The 21,263-nt window shown below is 34.9% G+C and overlaps 1 protein-coding gene across 50 annotated transcripts in view; it reads right to left on the bottom strand.

The window, feature by feature from the left end:
- The window catches only part of AFDN (afadin, adherens junction formation factor), a 92,829-nt gene that overhangs the window by 3,432 nt on the left and 68,134 nt on the right, over positions 1-21,263 (bottom strand). For 18 of the 50 annotated variants that reach the window (XM_034428443.3, XM_034428447.3, XM_034428444.3 and 15 more), the window contains 10 exons: positions 17,662-17,727; positions 17,454-17,527; positions 15,033-15,151; positions 13,763-13,957; positions 13,139-13,230; positions 12,854-13,042; positions 10,546-11,568; positions 9,197-9,232; positions 7,146-7,280; positions 3,022-3,535 (listed from right to left, as the gene is read on the bottom strand). In XM_034428443.3, coding sequence (XP_034284334.2) covers positions 3,022-3,535; positions 7,146-7,280; positions 9,197-9,232; positions 10,546-11,568; positions 12,854-13,042; positions 13,139-13,230; positions 13,763-13,957; positions 15,033-15,151; positions 17,454-17,527; positions 17,662-17,727 — 2,443 coding nt within the window. Of the gene's footprint in view, positions 1-3,021; positions 3,536-7,145; positions 7,281-9,196; positions 9,233-10,545; positions 11,569-12,853; positions 13,043-13,138; positions 13,231-13,762; positions 13,958-15,032; positions 15,152-17,453; positions 17,528-17,661; positions 17,728-21,263 lie in introns of those variants that run through there. The other 32 variants (XM_034428449.3, XM_087882896.1, XM_087882890.1 and 29 more) reach the window with 9 other exon arrangements.

The following is a 21,263-nucleotide window of genomic DNA, read 5'->3' as shown; positions in this document are numbered from 1 at the left end:
AGAATAGATTTATAAGAGATTAAGAATGTGCAGAATTTGAGAATATAGTTTTATACAACTTTCCAATATATTCTTTTAACTGCAGAGTCCACAATGAATCTGTAACTCTACAATGCCTATTTAGAAATGCTATTTTTAAAATGTCTATTTTGTATACATTTTGCAGCACTGCACCTTTATACTTCGCTCTCATGTAAACAAACACAACAGCAAAAACAGCAAACTCTTTACACTACCGATGAATCTTCCCCAAAGGCCACAAGATTAAACACATCATTTGCATTTGAAATATCAACTCATCCCCCACATTTCATAGATTCTCACTTCTGCTATTGGTACTGGTTAAGTAGAGCCATCTCTTCTGGCCACAAAACATTTGAGTTTTCAAGTAGTATTTTTAGTTTTTAAATACTGCATGTGTTTTTCTTGTAAGCCTTGTTCACAAAAGCAGATATATATACTCCTTCCATTAGTAGTCTTTATTCAGTTATTCAATTTAAATATTTTACAGATTTCAGCAGTATAAAGCTGTATTTAATATCAGACTGGTGCCCAACAATTAGTTAAAGAAAACTAAATGCATGGGTACTTCTAAGAAATCTCAACAGAATTTAGTGAGATTATGAATTTAGTGAATTAAGTGTGAAACTGAATTTAGTGAGGTAAACTTCTAGGGAATCACTAGGAATCTACTCAGAATATTAATAATATGTTGGTTAGAAATTAATTTTGCTTCATGTCCAATTTTAAGCTTATCTTTTTTATGTTGAAAAGTTAATCTAAACATAGAAGCTTATCCACATTAGTATTAGTTATAGTTGCTCACATTTTATTCCCAGATTGAGGAGTGCCAGTCTTCTAAAGTAATCCCAACAATCTAATGGAAGGAGCTGGGAAAGTTTACTTTTGCAGAAGCAGAGTTTGCCATACATTCGTTTAAGGACAGCAATATGAGTGTTAATGAGATGAAGAGAGAAGCTGCGTAGTGATTTTGCATTATGTGCAAAGAGCTTTTTACTTTAATACTTTATTTAGGCAGACATCCTTCACAAAAGATTGAAGGTTCAAATGGGATATGTGACCTGTTTATAAACTTAAAAATATTAAAATAGTTATAATGGGATGTAATAGACCATATATGGAGGTCAGATGAACATCAAATTATATGGCATTTTTGAGTAACAACCCTTAGCTTGTTTATATATTTTAATAAGAATTATTAGGTACAGAAGCACAGAATCATAGTTGGAAGGGACTTTGGGGATAATCTAGTACAACCCTCTGCCCAGTGCAAGATGTGACAGATAACCATTTACTTTCTAGTTGAAGACCTCTGGTGAAGGTCTTCATGTAACAGCCTGTTCCACTAACTGACAGCTTGTACAAATATGCCTTGCATTTTTTCCTAGCGAAATAGGAATTTTGAAATTTCTGTTAAATTTCATCTACTCATTTCAGGAAAATGCTCAATCTTTCTAGACCCTTTTTAAAACTTTTCCCACCTATATCTAAAGTATTAGATGCTTCTCATCTATTTGTGTCACCATCAAATTTTCTTAAGAGTCCCTTCAGCATCCTCATCCAAGTCACTATTGAAAGTGTTGATCATAATGGGGCCCAGGACGGAGTCTGCCATTCAAATACTTCCAAGTTGAAGTGGAGCAACTAATAAGCACTTCTGGGTGCAGTCATTCAGCTATGGGTTTATTTAACAGTGATATCGTATTACACTGTTTTATAAAGATATTTATTATATAGCATTTCCAAAATATGAAATAAGGATTGGCAAAATTTATCTATTGGCAGAAGTCTCTTGTGACTGCCTGGGGAAGCATTATATTTAGGAAGTGAATGTTAATTCTGAAGTTTCTCACCTTAACTATAATAGCAGCAGCATTATTAACTGCTTTGTTTTACTATAGAAAGAGCAATAGTCTCTTATAGATTCCTTGACTATCTTTAAAAGGTACTGATCAAACAGGGAAATCCTACAGCTATTTGTGGAACTTCCTTTAAGCTGGGATCAAACTACCAGCTCCATTTTGAGAATTTTTGATTATTACTAGCAATAGCACTTAGACTTATATACTGCTTCATAGTGCTTTACAGCCCTCTCTAAGCAGTTTAGAATCAGCATATTGTCCCCAACAATCTGGGTCAAACTAAACTTTTTTTTGCTTAAGTTACAAAACAAAACAAGCAGCTGCAAAATATTTGCAAACTTCCCAAAACTCACTAATGCTCCACCTTCTTCCAAAAATATGACTTTTACTTGTATCTTGTCAATGCATAAACCAGCTACAACCTAAGGCTTTGACATTGGAGTTCTAGTGGAACTACTTGTGGCCAATATTATTCAGTTACATATTTTATAATGAAGGGGAAAGAAGAAAGTGAGGAATGTAAATAGGATAAAGCAAAACAACATGAATAATGAAGAGAAAGTTACTTCAGTATTGAGCAATGTGTAGTAGAAACCTCATAAAAAAGTATACTATATCCATCTGCTTTGTTTGCTTTTTCTAAAATATACACCCAGGTAGCATTTCACTTCAAATGTAATCGTTGGTTTATATACTTTCAAAGCCTTTTGCACACTATTTACATGGCAAGTAATAAGCAGAAAGCCCACTGCTTCCCACAGTGAATAAATATCCTTATCGCGAAAAACATGTACCTCAGAAATGTGAAAGCACCATGGACCAATGAATAATAGTAATAAACAGTGAATGAAAGAGGTGTAGATCAAAAGCCAAACCCAACAGTACTTTTAGTGGAATTTTGAGAATCATTTGCTTTCAGTATATGAAAGTAAGAATTTTAGAATTTGATAAAGAAATGGAAAGACCACAGGTTTAAAATAAAATTTATAGCAACAAATCCGATTGAGAGTTGGATCACCACGCCCAAGATTGTGATCAAGTAAGAAGGAATCATGAGAGTGATTTTGTTCAGAAGAGTACTTTAGTGGGAAATTTGTAGAGTTTTCAGAGAGATTGTAAATTAAAATATTCCGTCTACCTTTTGTGTTGCTGGGATTGATGAAACTTGGCTTGTGTGGTGGGGGAGGGGGTTGGCTCATTTTGTTAGCAGTACTGTTGGCATTGACAGCGGAGGGCTGGCATGAGTTGGACAGACAGAGGCCATCTGAGACTGGGCGTGGTTGGCGGGAGGGCTGCTGTGGCTTAGGGGGGACAGGAGGAAGGTCACCGCAAGATTTTCTTGTACTGGTGTACTTATCCTGACCTGTTGCTAGACAGGAGTCCTCCTCCTCCTCATCATTGTATGCAACAAACTTGGCAGTATAAATCGTGTCAGGAGAGAGGACCTGAGTTTTGAGGTAAGAAGTGTTTCGTTGAGGTGGGGGAGGAGGAGCATTAGATGAAAGGGGTGGGGAGGGAAATTCATATTCCCGTGGAAGCGGAGGTCTGTACAGACCAGGCTCATCAGGCTCCAGCAATCGCCGTTCTGCTTCATCATGCTGGCGGCGCCTCTCTGCTTCCAAGCGATTATAATATTCTTCTTCCTGTCGCCTCTGTTGAGCCAAAGGGAATAAAAGGATGTTAGCAAATGTCAAATACCAAACACAGAAATTGAAAATATTTGGGTAACTTTTTCATTTATCAAGGAAGAAAGTCACACTTCCTGCTCTAAAACATTGGTTTACCAATTGGTTTGCCAGCAACAACATCCCATCGCCCGGTTCGCACCCATAGAGAGGGCCTGCTCAGGGTGCCGTCGGCAAGACAATGTCGGCTGGCGGCCCCCAGGGGTAGAGCCTTCTCTGTGGGCGCGCCCACCCTCTAGAATCAACTGGGGCTTCGGCTGGCCCCTGACCTTTGCACCTTTTGCCGCGAATTAAAAACTTGGTTATTCGAGTCCCCCGGCCTGGACTGATGGGGTTTTTTACGGGTTTTAAATTGTATCTGATTTAATTAGGCATTTTAACTTGCATTATGGATTGTGGTTTTATTGTTGTGAGCCGCCCTGAGTCCGTTGGAGATAGGGCGGCATATAAGCCTAATAAATAAATAATAATAAATAAATAAATACTTCTGAACTTTGGGTGGAATCCACTCTCTCCAATTGCCTCTTGAGAGGCAGGAGAACCTATGAAGTAGACTTTGAGAGCAGGAGTGGGACAGAATGGAAGAAATCAAGCAGAACCCTTCCTGGTTTTGATGTCAGCAGAGCCATCTTTAGAAGAGAATATTTCTGGCTCAGGTTGAATTGAGGGTTCAGGGTTGAAAGAGCATCAAAGAAACCACAGAATCGTCTTTGGATTCTGTTCAGTGATAAGGTATATATTTACATTGAAAAACGTAAACTTGCAATAAATTATTGAAGTTTCAAGTAATATCAAGAAAAAAGAAAGTGAATAGAAAAAACGAAATGTGAAATTCTACCTTGCAAATGAAATACAGGTAGTCCTTGAGCCCAAACGACAATTGAGCCCAAAATTTCTGTTGTTAAGTGAGACATTTGTTAAGTGAGTTTTGCCCCATTTTACGACTTTTCTTGCCTCTGTTAATAAGTTTGTAACTTGGTTGTTAAGTGGATCTGGCTTCCCATTGATTTTGCTTGTCAGGTCACAAAAAGTGATCATATGACCTTGGGACGGTCATAAATATGAATCGGTTGCCAAGCATTTAAATTTTGATCATGTGATCATGGGGATGCTGCAAAGGTTGTAACTGAAAAATGGTCATAAGTTACTTTTTTCACTGCCATTGTAACTTTGAACAGTCACTAAATGAACTGTTGTAAATCGAAGACCACCTGTATGCTTCCATTAAAACAAAGGATATTCAATACCAACAACGTCATAAACCTTCTTGTACCGAGTGCCAGGATGCATTAAACTCTCAATTACAGTTTAATGTCTGAAATTACATGAATGTAATTCATGTAAGAGCCTTGGTAGTACAGTGGTCTAAGGCACCCTGTTATTAAGCTGGTTATTAAGACCAGATGCCTGCAATTACTGCAGGTTCGAATCTCGCCAAGGCTCAAGGTTGACTCAGCCTTCCAAACTTTCTAAGGTGGGTAAATTGAGGACCCAGTTTGTGGGGGCAATTAGCTGACTTTGTATAAATATACAAAAGAATGAAGGCTATTGCTTAGCGCATTGTAAGCCACCCTGAGTCTCTGGAGAAGGGAGGCATATAAATCAAATTAAAAAAAAAAAAGTACACCCATCTCCCTGCTTGGCATTATAAATACAATGCAGAAAGGGTTGCACGGAGGAGTGAGGCTTAGGTCAGTTTTACATGTAACTTTACCAAACATGCAGAGCAGAGATAATGATAGTCTTTTTGTTGTTATTGTTGTTGTTGTTTTGCTTTCCTTAAAAGGGATATAGGAGTTTATGCACAAAGACAGACACCACTGAAGAAGCGCTCCTATAGACTGATTCCTAAACCATGGCTTGACTTATATCCAATTTTTTTTTCCTTAAGAGGGCTAGGCATATTTTTAAGCCATAAAGGACATTTAAGATAGCGACCACCCTGAAAAAACTGAAGCTACAGTGCCCATGACTAGACATAGGATGTCCATTTACCAGAATGAAGAAGTTGTTCTCCATTATTACCTCTAAGAGGAAAAAAAAACATTTCCCAGCCCTGCTTACCTTTGCCTTTCTTGGTAGCCAGTAGTCTACTTCCATACAAAACACAAGCAATTCCATTTTTTTATTTTCAAACAATGTCACTTCCTTACTTTTCTTTAATTTAAAAGAATACTGGTAGGGAGTCTGAAGGATAATGAAGTTCAGTATGTTGCCTAACCATAGTTTCATTCATTAATATTAAGCTTTCAATTTTTTTCAAATATTTATCATTTGGAACAAATGGATAAGATTTCAATCATTAGAATGGTATCACACAATATCATATATTTTTGAAGTGGGAGGGACATGGAAAATTAACAATGGTGGTAGGAAGATGAACTACAATTAATATTATATGCTAATATTTTTTTTGGGATTCCTTCATGTTTAAAATTTTTCCTGACAACCAAAACATCTCATGATCAGACCACTGTCTATCCATTCCCCTCTGTTTAATGAATCCCACTTATTTAAACCCACTTAGTGCCATTGTTTAATTAGATATGGTTTCTTCTGAATTAAATGCCTCATAGTACTAAATCTGACATTTTCTTTCTACCTTTTTTAAAATAGGATTTCAAAACTTATAACTTTATTCTTATTGCTTTAAAAATAATTTTATCCCTTTAGACTTACTGGAGGGGATTTCATTTTGAATTTCTTTTGTTATGTTTAATATCCGAGATCTTTACATTTTTCTTGTACTCTCCCAGCTTCATATATCTTGCATTTTATTTGGATTTCATTTACTACCGTATTTTTCGGAGTATAAGACGCACCGGAGTATAAGACGTAGTTTAGTTTTTGGGGAGGAAAATAGGAAAAAAAACCCTCTGCCTACCAGGTATTCATCTGGCTAGCGTCCTTAGTCTGGTCAGCTTCAGCACATTAGTTTGCTGGGTTTTTATCCCCTGCTTGGGGATAAAAAACAGCTTCTAAGTCACAGCTGAGAAGAAGCAGCAATGAGAAAAGCAGGCAAAGCAGGGGTGGGGGTGGGGGTGATCGCTTTACTCGGCTAGCGCCTAGTTAGGGCTGAAAAAAAGCTTCTAAAGAACAGCTGAGAGTTGGAGCAAAGCATGGAGCTCGCTTCACTCACACAGCGGAGAGTCGAGGGAGCAGGCAAAGCTAGGAAGATTGCTGGCTAGTGCCTTGTTAATACGTTAGGGCTGAAAAAAAGCTTCGAAAAAGCTACATTCGGAGTATAAGATGCACCCAAATTTTCAGCCCCTTTTAGGGGGGGGAAAAGGTGCGTCTTATACTCCGAAAAATACGGTAGTTTATATATTGCCTGCTTCTCAAAGACTCTTGAAGAATAATGAAATATATTTTTCTTTTCCTTAAATTGCATATCTACAAACAGGGTCAGCTTGGCTTTATATTTTAAGTAGTGTACAGAATTCAATACAGTACATATTAAGAGCCACAAAACCCGCTGCAGACGATTCTATCCCTAGTTTTGCTGAAGACTTAATAATACCAGCAGGTCAAACCAATTTAAGTGAAATATACAAAGTTATAGAAGACTGAATGAAACCTTTTGCTCAGCCTCTCGCTTTGTCCGCTCCTCCTCTTGGCGACGACGCTCTTCTTCTTGCCTGGCCCTATCTTCTGCTTCCCGTTTGCGCATTTCCTCCAATTGCTGCTGCCGTCTGCGCTCCTCATCCTGTAACTAATGAAGATTTATCTTGTGTTTTACCTCAGATCCTTTCGAAGACAGAAATAATATTCCATGAAGAAAAATATCTATTACTATTCAAAAGAACCTTTTTTAAAGCTAATTAATAATTATTTTCTCTTGGGATTTTTTTTTTTTTTTTTTGCATTTTGGGAAAAAAAAACTTATAAAGGAAATTCAAAAAGGAAATGTATTTACCCTGAAGAAATGCTATTCCTCAGGAGTGTCCAACCTGTGGCCCATGGACTGCATGCGAACCTGAACAGCTAGTAATGTGGCCCCACAAGATTGTAAATTTTAACCTTATGTGATTTATATACATTAACTATATTGTATATTTTATATGCAGTTAAGACAGTTCCTCTTCTTTCAATGCAGCCCAGGCAAGCTAAAAAGTTGGACACCCATGCTATAGATTTTGTAGGCATTTCTGTTCTAGACATTGTTTTTATAGTTCAAACTCTATTTTACCATGGTTCTTCTGGGAAGATGCACAAACTATGGTCAATGATAAGCTTCTATTCTTTTCCCATTAGATAACATTCCTCTGATCTTGACAGTAAACCCAACATATCAGCTACTTAAGCTGCCTATGATTTCTTTTTTTCATATAGTAATGTTTTTTACTGCAAAGAATCATTTGGAATCTCTGTAAAATAGGAAAAGTAATGAAAATCCATGCTTCAAAGTGCAAATATTTAATCACATTAAATAAGGATCTCTGGCTAGTTCACATAATCTTAAATTATCAAACATCTTAAACAGTTTCAGAAAAGTGTTCCTCAACAAATGACTATCATCTCCTTTAAACACCTGTGAGAAGAAGTGTTACAAAAGAATAAAGGAGAACTACTGGACTCTGTCCCACACTTTTTAAAATAGCTAAAATTATACTGTAATTCCAAGCATTGCACCAAGTGGTGTTATTTTAAAGGGGGGGAGGGGAATCAAAATTAGTATTTTTTATGAAAGGGAAGGAGGTAAAATCTTTAATTATAATTGCATTTGATAGGTTTCTCATGTCATGAACCAACTGCACTTTTAAATATATTGAGTTCAGCAAGTATGAATTAGATACCGAAAACTCTTTACGTTGTTGAATTGTAATATCTATGATTTGCAGTTTAATACACAAAATGATTAGTTTTAAGAAAGGGAAATTGAATATTGCACTATTTACTTAGATCTGATTCCTTTAACACCTTTGTCATAATAATAGGTTAATAAAACTGATCAGTACAATACATCTTATTTTGATTTCACAGTTAATAAAATAGCTAAAACATATCATGAAATTATTATAAAACTATTCTTATATATTTTGATACTTTTAGTGTAACATAAAATACTAGTCTTCCATCAATAAGGTAACAGCAATGAGTGTGAAATAATTTTTTGTAAAAATATTTTAAATCATTTAAATTCAAAGGTTTAACCCTAGAGTTCTATTCCAAAAACCAAATCATTAAACCTAACTGTAAATGCCAAATTATCAAAAGCTTGAATAAGAAGACAAATAATCTATTGGAATGCTAAAATACATTAAAATATATGATTTAGGGAAGATTTTGCATGGGGAAATGAATAATGGAAACTCACCTGTACAAAATGTTTTCAAACTACTGATATATGTTAAATTGTTAATATATGGTTCATTTAACTGTGTAGTTCACAAGTAAAATATGCAAACACAATACAACTTTAAAAGAAAAGTAGGAGAAAAAAATTAGCATTCCTCAAGCATTAGGTAAGTGTCTCTTGCTTACCACTAATTTAATGTATTAGTCCTTGCCCTGAAGCACTCTAAAGATAAACAAATATCCAATGCACATTGGATTAGCATTAATTAAAAAGAAAAAGAAAAAAAAGTATTAAGGAAAGGCATCGAAGAGAAAGAAATAAGAACATACCAAATCTAGAACAGAGATTGCTGGCAAAGCAGTCTGCTGCAGGTAATAAGAGAAGGAAAAAGAAAGATGCACAGTGAAAATAAGGATAAATTTAGATTGCACTATGCCAAAATCATTTTCTTTGATTTGTTACTACAGCTGAATAAAAATAAAAGTCAGTGTGACAGTCTAATATTGTTAGCAAATCTCTCAATATAAATCAGAAAAGGAGATTTGTAAAAAAAATATTTTCTGTACACTCTGTTAATTCATCTATTTGTGCTTAAAGATTTACATGATATCAAGAGAACAGAGTATTGTGGGAAAATGGCCAACTGGTTATATTATTTTAAATTTACCATTAATAAGGAGCAGATCTAATGGGAGTTCTAAAACTCTGCAAAACAAATACAAGATATATTTTGCAACTATTTAGAAAAAGAGTTTAACAAAGTATATGGTGCAAATTTGATAATAGTAATGTCAAGCTGCTCAATAATGAAGATGAAATGCTTTAAAATTATATAGTATGTAGATTTTTATCCATAGATTAAAAAGATTAAAAAGTTAGATTAAAAAGCTGAATGCCAACATTAGAACTAGCAACAATTTCATGGATAGTTGTTACATTCATTTTATCTACCTAATTTTCAGTATAGAAAAGAAAAAACAAAACAAAACAAAAAACAAAGCTATGCATTTAGCAAGAAAATGCGTTAAAAGCAGCAATGGAAAGTAAAGCTTTTAAAAACAGGAAAAGAAGCATAGCGTAGAAAGCAATTGCTGTAAAAAAATAACACCCAAGTTGCTGAAATCAAGCTGCTGTTATAATTTGATCATTTATCAATGTTATTTATATAGTCCTTAATACAGATTCTACATTTTTTTTAAAAAAAGTATGGAATTGTTTTTGAAGCTGTATTCTTACAAGCAAATTTACTAAAGAGCTATTTTTCCTGATAAAGACATTACTCTTGGAATGAACATTCCAAATCCTGTTATGCTATGGACTAACAGATAAAACAGCTTTTAGTGGTCAAAGATTAAAAAACTACACTAATGTTCTGGCATATTACATATGTATCATAGAAATTAAAATTATAAAAAAATAAGAATAGGGATTTTGTTTTTGAAAAAAGGGAACTCGAAAGAAGGTTACCTCCCCCTAGCAATTTCTAGGTAATAGCTTACAACACCACTTATTTGACAAATCAGAGTAGTCAACTTCATTATATGCAATGAAAGACAGGGACATTATGAGAGTCCAGTCCTCCTTTATCCTATAGTGATAACTAATTTATATTTCTGCTAGCAATATGCAGGAATTTTAGCCCATGAAATGCATTTTTAAATGGATTCTCTCATTTTACCCTCACTCTTCTCTCAGCTTCTAGTCGTTGCATAATCAGCATAGTATCAATGTCATCATCTTCTTCCTCATCTTCATCCTCATCTTTTTGCTTTGACTCTTGAAGTCGTTTCTGGAACTGCCACTCCAGCATGAGCTTGCGCAGGCGGTCATTTTCTTCACCTGTTCGATCTGGCTTATTTTGAAGTTCTTGAATCTCTTTGCTTAGCATATCCACAATATGCATCTGCTGCTGCTTCTCCAGCTTCTCTTTAGCATCTCTTTTCCAGGGATCAGGGGACAGACTATCACTAGAGGACAGTTCTTCTTTACTTATGGTGATATATTGGAGATCTCTTCGTTCAATGGTTCGGGGTTGTTGTTGGGGCTGCAATTCTCTAATGACCGTCTCATGAGACCTCTGAAGTGTTGAAGGCTTCTCTGGTTTCACCTGCTGAAGAGGGGGAAGCAATGATTGAGCTGGCATTAGTGGCTGAGCACGCATTTGCCCCAGTTTTCTTTCCTGCTCTCGACGTTTTCTATCTCGTTCTTCCTCCAAGCGTGCTTTTTCCTTTTCATACCATCTCTGATGTTCTTCTCTCTTTTTGCGTTCTGCAGCAGCAGCAACCTGAGATGACTGTGACCCCAACTGATTTGCAGGTGGAGGTGGTGGTGGGAGAGGTAAATCCATTTGCAGTCCGTCAAAGTCAGCTGCATAATGCATTGGTGGGGGAGGGGGAGGGGGAGGTAGGTCTGTCCTTGTGGACTGAGAAACTGCCAGCAACATTGGTTGAGTAATTATAGGTGTTTTCCAGCGGCCAGGTCCACTTTTGGTTAAAGAAGATCCAGAGGGCATACATTTAGAGGAACTGTTTAGATGCTCCTGGCTTGACGTGCTAGAGTCCACAGAAGAATTCATCCATGGATCGCTATCTGATTTTCTATCAATATATTCCATATCTTTTTGCATGGCAACTTCTAATTGATTCCTTTCTGCCTGATAAATGTTATCATCCCGTAATTCCTCTTGAGAACGTGTTACACGCTTAAAAAAAATAAAGAATATAACATTAGTTTCCACATATTAATAGGCCATTAAGCAAGAACTAAATGGCAGCTTATTATCTTTGAACAATGATTATGAAATGCTTACTCACTTGTTCTTAAAATCAGCATTTTAACAAGTGGTAATACATTACAAGTTTGAAGCCCTACATTCAGCTTTTTTTTCCCAATCAAGTTAAATAAACTGTAAAACAGCCTGAGACAAGATTTTGAAACTCTCTTGGCATATGTTCAACATCAGCAGAATCCATGCTGTATACTTTTCCTCAGAATAATGAGAAACTATTATCACTTTTACAGCTTGTGCTCCCAGAAATATTTAGGTCTAAGAGTTTACCTGAATAACTAACCAGTCATTCCTCCCACTACTTTGGCAACTTTTATTAAAATTACATACACACATAGAACACATACCAATATTGCAAAAAGAACTATTTGTTCATCCCGCCTTATTGTTAATCTCCTATTCGTTTTTTTTTACCTTCTGCAATGCTGAAAATTATTTAAATGAAGTATTAATTCCTTATTAAGTGCTCCAATGTCAAAAGATACTGTGCTGCTAATTGCGAAGTTTCTGCAGTATTAAATACAAAATAAAACTGCTGTATAGAAATGTAATAATAATATACCACATACCTGAAAACTTCTAATCTGTTTATAAGCTTCACAAACTTTGCTGTGTACTTCTACAATTTATTTTAAATACAAAACAGACCAGATAGAAGAGCTGGCAGCTATGAACAAAAGCAACATTTCTGTACTTCTCTTTCAAAGACCTTAATTATGACCAAAAATGCTTTGTTTTCAATGAATGCATTTCTTATGCTCTATTAGCCCAAAAGCATTGAATACAATGCACACATTAAAATTCATTGACAGATTAGTAATGTCTTGGTACATTAGTAAAAGAAAACAAATATAAACCAGATATTCTATACTTTGTAAAAATTAATATACTCTTCCTATACAGCAGTTTTTTCTCAAAAGCTCTAAATGTGATTTTTAAAAAAAAAAAGTATCAAGATTTCTGCATTTCAACCATCAACTCCAAATATAAATTGACAGCTTTTCAAACACAGATTTAAAACACAATATAAATGAGTGCAGGATTCTAGTCTAGAAGCTGTCCAAATACTATATTTTAGGGATAGTAAAATATAATAAAATATACAACAACTTAATGCTAGACCAGTCCTAGTTATCATAATTCTTATTCTATCTACAATCACCAAACTACTAATATGATGAAGCAAATTATTTCTAACCTGATTTGCATTATTGATATAGTGATTACTTTCAGCGGGAATTTGGGGCTTTTCTTCATAACTTGCCCATTGATTCTGAACAGGACCCATTCGATCCTGAGACCTGGAGGCTGGGAATGTGAAATACTCTCTGGTATAAGTTTGTGTTGGAATTGGATATGCTTCAGGTCTAGCTGGTAGTATCTGTTCCTGTGTAAATATGAAAAGATCATTTATAGATGTCAAAAATAATATCAAGCATTTTTATAAATATTCACAGGTAAATTTTTTTTCACTATTTCTAACCTCTGTGCAAAGATTTCCGGTAGACACTGAAGTTATCTTATTTGTAGTTCCTCCAGTATAAGCCTTTTTGGTCCCAGGACTTGGAGGTTGATCTATTGAGAGCAAGGAGATTTAAACATTAACAAATGCAAAATCAACATTCAAACAAGGCCCACAGGACTTATTAGCTCTTCTTCAGCGATGTTTTCCATTGTGGTGCCAACCCTTTGGAACAGTATAAGGGTGGTGTGGTGCCAACCCTTTGGAACATAAGATGTGGCTGGCTCTCACCCTGTCAGTCTTCAGAAGGGTAGTAAAATTTGGAATTTTTTCCTTGGGCTTTGAGTTCCTGTGTGTGTGTGTGTGTGGGGGGGGTATGAATGTAATTATTCATCTAAATTTGTTCCCGAGTCTAGCATACTGGGAATACCAATGCACTATCCAGGGTCAGTGTTTGACTGATGCAGCCATACAGATTATTTAAATAATTTAAATAATTAATACAATTATTTAAATAATTAATAAGAAAATAAATTTCATTTTTACTAATTTAATTTATATGATAATTAGTTATATAAATTCCAATGTTTAGACTTATTTCAAGTGTTAATTCACAGAAACAGTTGTAAGCTGGTGCTTGCTTACTTGCTACATTGGGACTAGATCGGTGATCAGCTCGATTCTTCAGCAGTCTATCATCCCCTGGTAATTTCTTTGGTTCATTATATTCTGTCCAAGGCAGCTGAGGGCTTTCAGGTGATCCATTCTGAGCAGAATTGTTATATAGCTCAAAACCTTCACTCTTTGGTCGGGGTTTACCTGAGCCACGACGATCTGAAACTGAACAATGAATGTGTGTGTGAGAGAGAGAGAAAAAAAAAAGAGAGAAAGAGAGAGAGAGAGAGAGAGAGAGACAAAGACATAATAATTCTTCTGGTCTGCAATGAAGCTAAGAGACCCCATTTTTAAATTCTCCTTTAACCTTCTTCATATGTGCAGTTTCAAAAAGCAAAATTCATGTAAGTAGAGTTAGGCAGACAAAAAAAAAAATTAGCTGCAAATTTGCTTGCATTTCCTGGTCCTATAGAACTCAAATGGAATGCTCTTGACTTTCTCCAGTCTATATTACCTTCATAATGCTCCAGGTTATATTCCTAGTTTCTCTACTAAAATTATAAACATGTTCTATAGTTGGAAAACATCATTGCTTGAGAGTTTCAAGAACAGCTAAAACTCACCAACAGTAGCAGATTACACAGATTTGTCTTCAGACTAATTTTACATATGCCAAATAATATCATTAGAAAAAACAGACATCTTTATATAAAACCTCTTAACATTCAAATTGCTTTACAACACAAATCTCTACTTTTTCATCAAATAATTATAATTCCCCTTTAAAAACAACAAATTGAGAAAGGAGTGTTGATATTATTCTAAGGATATAAATCCCACTCAGTTAAGAGGGCAATCCTATGTGGAATGCTAAACATCCCATTGAATTAAGACTAAGCATCCCATTGAATTCAGTAAGATTTTAAAAGTAAACAATAAGACGCTTGCAAAGTAATACTTGCAAGTCCTGCCATGGATGTTCAAAAGCAGGTAGTAGCAGGTTAATCCTGAAAAAGCTTTCCAGGATTTTAAAACTTGTTTGTACCAAATGGAGACCACTGGAAAATTCTACAGTAGTACGCTAATCTGGAGTGTTGAAAAAACATCTTAGAAAAAGGGGGTGGCAAGCCAATTCCATGTTGCTTAGAGCAGAACTTAACTGGGTCTTTACATTTAGCCCTCTTGAAGGAGAGAGCAATTAGCATATCAGATCACATACTAGGTACTTGAATATGCCTTATTTTTATACTAATTTTTAATGTAGATTTTATATGTGGACAAATGTATTTTAGTTGTTTACCTCTTTGCATCATTGGAGATGGTTGATTTAACAGTGTTGCTAAACCATGGTAAATTGCTCCTTGTTTTGCCACTTCTAGTGTGACTACTGTTCCTGTTCTTGTCATTAGTTCTGCGGCTCTGAGTACGATTTGGAAATATAATGGTGAGTTTGCAAGAACCAGTAGTAAGAAACTATTATAGAGCAAATTCAAAGCATTTAGTCAGTAGAAAAATGTACACAGTGAATATAAATAAACTATTTATGGGAATCCAATAGAACCATTTACAAAATAGAAAAGAAACATATCAAATCCTAGCAAACAATTTTGTCATTTTAGCAAATAATTTCTATCTGTTTAAGTTTAGCGGGGGGGGGGGGATCAGAATGTTCTTCTCGCTTTGGGTTTTGGCCAAAGTAAAACTTCCAAGGACCCTGGAATAATTTTAGCAAGTAAGTACAAAGCATACTTTCTCTCACTTCTGTTGCTTAGAATATTTCACTATCCTGTGCATCTCTTGATCTTCCCTCTTTCCTGTCTCCCTCTCTTTCCTGTCTGCCTTCAACTATAGTTACTGATGCTTTTGACATTTTTCTGTTCTCTTCCCTTCGGCCCCAAAAATTCTGCCTGAAACAACTGCAGTTTGGTGTACAATTGAAACAGAAAAGCCCTGTTCCATTCCATATCTAAATAAAATATTCTAATATTTGATTTGGGTACAAACCACCTGAAATCAAATGTTATTTTTTTATTTCCCATAATTATGTGCCTAAGACTCATATATAAACAATAATATTTGCATATTAGGAACAAGAACTGATTTTTTGGCACAACGTTTGAGTTCTAGTGAGGCCCTTTGGGTTCTGTAAGGAATATCATAGTAAAACAAGTGGATTATGCCATATCTTTTTCACAACCCAGTAAAAAGAACTTATTTATATACTACTAAAATGTTTGTATCTGTTTGGAACCTTAAATTGTGCTAAATGCTGCTTCATAAGGGAAGGGAAGGGAAAGGAAATTTCTGATGCTCATTGCCAGCTTCCCACAAGGAATATCAATGGGGAAGTTGACAGGAAGTCAGAAGTTGATCCCATTCCCTCTGTATTTTTGCCCACATGTGGTCATTCTGTTCTCTTTGTCAGGTAAGGAAATGAAACAATGATCCAATAAATCACAAGTTGTTTAATTCTCCTTAAAATTCTAATAGTGATACTACAATCTGCAATACAATGCTCAAGTATATTATGCAATTATATTATCTCTTACTCAACAGATGGACAGATCTGAGAGTAGTTATGGCTTCACACTTTTTACAACTTCCAGAAATACTGCAAGCTACAATGGTGCTTAAAACTTTGTGAACCCTTTTGCTGTTTAATTATTTCTTCATAAATATGACCTATGACTTTGTATTCCCACTCAAGTCCTATGAGTCACTGAACAACAATAGTGTGAATGGCAGTGTTGCAAAGGTGTCACTATTCTCAAAAAAGAACACTGCTACTTACCTACAGTTTGTGAAAGACACGACAAGCTATTGGAAGTATGTTCTATGGATGAATGAGACCAAAACAGAACTTTTTGGCTTAAATAAAAAGCATTATGTTTGGCAAAAGATAAACATTGTATTCCAGCGTAAGAATTTTTACTCCATGTGTAAAACATAGTGGCAGTATCAAAGCAGTTTAAGCCTGCTTTGCTACCTCTAGACAGGGATGGCTTGCCATCATTGATGGAATATAAATTTTGAAATGTACCAGCAAATTCTATTGGAATCTTAATGCAGTGGTTAAGGTGATTAAAAGACACTGGAAACAGTAAGTTGCTGCCCAAATACTTCTGTCAGGTGCAAATATGTAGCTTTGGACCATTTTCCATAATAAATAAATGAAGAAGTATAATTTGAAAAATCAAAAGGGTTAACAAACTTTTAAGGACCACCATATATGGAATGGGACAATTCACTGCAGCCACTTCATAGCCATCTCACTGTAGCCAACTCGCTGCGGCCAAGTCGCCGCAGAATAACTTGCTGCAGGCAATTCCACATGAGATAACTTAATACCATAAATGTTATCCCTCTACTGTTTCTTTGACATTACTTCATGGAAATATGTCAAAGAAACAGTGGTGGATAACATTTATGCATTGAGTTATCCCACATGGAGTTAGCTGTGGCGAGTTGGCCCGTGGTGAGTTGGCCGCAGCAAGATGGGCACAACAAAATGGCTGTGGCAAGTTGTCCTAGGCCCCACCATATAGATCTATACTAAAAGTGTTCTGGGTGAAAATGATGCATTTCAGCCGTTATATTGAGCTATGATGGAGAAACATAAAATAAGTAAGAAGAAAAAATACAGAAAACAAACAAGTCACACCTGTCTTACATAATGTACAAATATCTGCTATGTTTACAATTTCCAGAGAGCATGATATACCTTTCTTGAGAAAGTCCAACCAAACTGCGCCCATCCACACTAAGCAACTGATCCCCTGCAGCCAATCGACCATCCTGGTTACATATTTGACAAAGTAAGAGTTACATTATTTCATATGACATGAAAACAGATTTCATGCTGTTTAGAAATATTTGAAATTAAAACACCAAATAAACAATTTTTTACAATAATTACAAATAATACTAACCACATCTGCAGCGCCACCTTTTACCACAGATTTGACATAGATGCCAAGTTTATCTTGACCAGCACCCTAAAAAGATATAAAGCAATTTTTTTTTAAAAAAATGCTAAATCATAAGGACATTTTATAGGAGAGTGGTCTAACTGATTTAGATTCTCTTATTTACAAATATCCATACAATGGATTACAATATAAGTTTTTAAAGAGTTGTAGCAACCTTAGGAAATATATTTAACTACAAATGTATTATAGAATATAATGCATTTACTATAACACACTACAGAAGACAACACATTTTTAGCAACAAAGCAAAATAAGTAGCATTGCTTAACAATGAGTGATGGTGGGAATTAAAGCTAGCAACCTCTGGAGAGTTATTTTCCTTCCAGCAATATTTTACATACTTCTATAGAATTTACCATCATCTTATGCATCACCTCAGTGTCAGTAATAAAACTATCTCAACTACCATACTTATAAAGCATTTTAAAGACTTTTAAGAATTCTAACAAGGATAGCCACTATTGTTGTTTTTGTATCTCAGACTGGAATGGAAGAAATTGCATATCTGGAAGTCAGTCTATAAAGTTGGAGTTAAATTATTCCTAAAAGAAAAGGTAAAGGTTTCCCCTGTCCAGTCATGTCCAACTCTAGGAAGCAGTGTTCATCTCCATTTCTTAGCTGAGGGAGCCAATGTTGTCCAAGATATTTCCATGATCATGTAGCCAACAGGATTACCTGCTCTTAATTCAGACCTTTGGCATCTAACTGTACTGTATTTTTTATTCTTTTGGTTACAGACATCAAGTATGAGAAATTTCCTTTACAGAAGCTGGGGTGCAAGCAGTAGCATTTGCAATAGAGTTGCTCCTTGCTCCAGTAGAGGCCAATGCAAACACTTACTTCCTGGACAGTCTAAGGAACTTTTTGACAACCTATGTACATGTTTCCAACAATGTTCCTAACTAAAATTTTTTGAATGCATTTAGTCTAAAAATGGTATATGTTGTCTGTGATGATTGTCTTTTTCCACTGAGTATATAGCTTGGGGAAAGACACATATGCAATGTTGGAGAAGAAAGGGAGCAGATAAATCACCTGAACTAACTTTGATAATGGGTTGACCATTTTCACAGAGAAATTACTCACACCACTAGATTAATCTATTCATTAAACATTTCCTAATAGCTGTTACCACAGGAATATATCAACTCCCATCATGATTTGTAGATTCACATTTCATTTAAAATAATGTTCAATAGGAATGTGATTTTACTTTCCTTAAACATTTTGACATTTCAGGTAAGTATAATAATGATTCTACAGAATTACACAAAACTCTGTATTTAATAAGCATATAAGGGGAAAAGAGTTCCCTGAAGCATTCTTTGAAGATCAGTGAAGAATATCTTTGCAGTACTTTATTAGAAATAGATAGCATTTTGTATTTGAAGAGTGGTGCATCACAACAATCCTAGTAAAGCTCACAGTACTTTAAAGAGTTGCTGATAAGGCAAGTATATGAGCACCTCTGCATGCTACAAAATGATTTTTGTCATCAAATCCAAAGTATAATATTGCACAAGCTTAGCATGTAACAGCCTTATCCCTTTCATTGGAAATATTGCAGGGTAAACTTTGTTTAACTCAGTTGCAGTGGAGTGGTCAGAGAAGAACAAGGTTAATACTCATAAGTAGAAATTTCTACTTGTAGGCTAATAGCCAGAGGAATGTTCTAATATTGCAATGAAAAAAAAATATTTTCATGAACACTCAGCAATCTGACAACAAAGAAATCAGTTCAAAGGGTTTTTAAAAATTACTCCCTCCAGAACTAAACTAGAAAAAGTTATAACTCCACTAGTTTTATAAAGTCCTGATGTATCCCAAAACATAATAAAATAAAAAGATTCATAATAGCTCCTTATAAATGGTAAAGATTCTTTTATTAGATGTCATTTTATTAATTTCCTATTTCTTCCTAATATTCTGTACAGTAATAGTAGTTTTTAGATGATGCAAGGGAGTGCAGAGGAAGCAATTCCAGTGAAAATGGCCTGCCTCCTCCCTCTGGTGAGTGGTTGTGTTACAAATTTTGAGGAAAGCCTTATTTCTATCTAATGAATTTATCTGCTTTCCCCAAGTGTGTGTACAATGGTTACTTATACTTATCTCTGAGATAAAAAAAACAAGTGATTAGATACTGTATTTCCAGCTTCTATATATTATTTGAGAGAGGCTACTAAACAGAATATAATATTAACTGAAAATTTTGAGTAAGACAAGTTGAAAGGAAAAGTAAAACAAATCTCAGGATTTAAAAAAATCAAATGTGACCAAGCACTTTAAAAAGAGGGAAGGTTTAGAAGTCAAGTGCAATTGTAACTTTTTTATGAATTGGAATAAAAATAGGGCTTCAGCTGTGAATATTAAACACAATTATTGTAGGTATACATACACATGCCTACAAATAAGCATGCCTAACATTATGCTATTTCCTAGTTATAGTGTTCCATACATAAAAATACACATGGAGACAGATAGACATTTATACACACACACACACACACACAGCATAGATAAGGTTAAGCCTTTTTGTTTGGCTTTTTAAAGATTATTTAATATAAAATAATTTTCAAGTTTCCCATTGAATTTTCCCCCTGCTTTTCTTTACAATTTCAATCATTTTAAACTGATTTTTTTATTTTTTCTTTACTCTTTCTTTGTAAAAGCAACTGAAAACAAAGAATAGCAAATGTGATCAGATAAAATTGGTTATTGTCAATCTATTAAGTAACCTGTTAAGACATTTTAAAATACCTTTGCTTTCTAACATCAGAATCAAATGATGCCAACATTTATTTTACTTAGATGAAAATTTATGAAATGGGAACATTTGCAAAGTCCGTTAATTATGTACTATTCATTTGCTTTTTTAATGCCATGGCTTCAAATAGATAGTAATATTATAAAAGCAGTGCTCCAAATTCATTTGCCAAACAATTTTGGATTAAATGGAAGATTAGGAAGAATATTAAAACTATAAGTTTATAGGGAAACATTCCCTGTAGAGACTTACCAAGGATTCTGTTCTTCCAACGACTGAAAACCACATTGTAACTCCAGTAAATATAACTCCTCACTTGTTTCTTAGACTTTAACCACAACTTTCAGTCTGCTAGATTTTCCAAAACACCCAGCAGGATAATTTGGCCAGGAACTGATGCTGCATAACATCTATCAACACTAGCTACGATTGATATAATAGTCCAACTCACACACAGCTTTGCTACTCTGATTTTCATTTAAAAGTTTATTAAAAAGATACTGCCTAGAAAAAAATCAATCACTCTATTGTACAAGATATAGAAAATCCAAATTAAACAGGAAGTAAAGTGCTGGCTCTCAGATTTGAAGAAATCAAATGCTAGCTCCTCCCCTCCCTCCCTCCTCCTCCAAGTGATATATTTCTAAAGTAAACTGCCTGCACACACTGCTTCCAACTCATCTGGATTTCATAAAATGTAACCATAGTGTGGTTGGAAGCTAAGCAGCATTTAACATCAAAACATATTTTAGACATAATACTACTAAATTTTGCCCTC

The sequence above is a fragment of the Pantherophis guttatus genome, chromosome 1, assembly GCF_059756535.1.
Source record: "Pantherophis guttatus breed Tessera chromosome 1, ASM5975653v1, whole genome shotgun sequence".
NCBI classification, from domain to species: domain Eukaryota; kingdom Metazoa; phylum Chordata; class Lepidosauria; order Squamata; family Colubridae; genus Pantherophis; species Pantherophis guttatus.
Note: the sequence above shows the minus strand (reverse complement) of the source record. Positions and strands in the feature narration are given on the sequence as shown.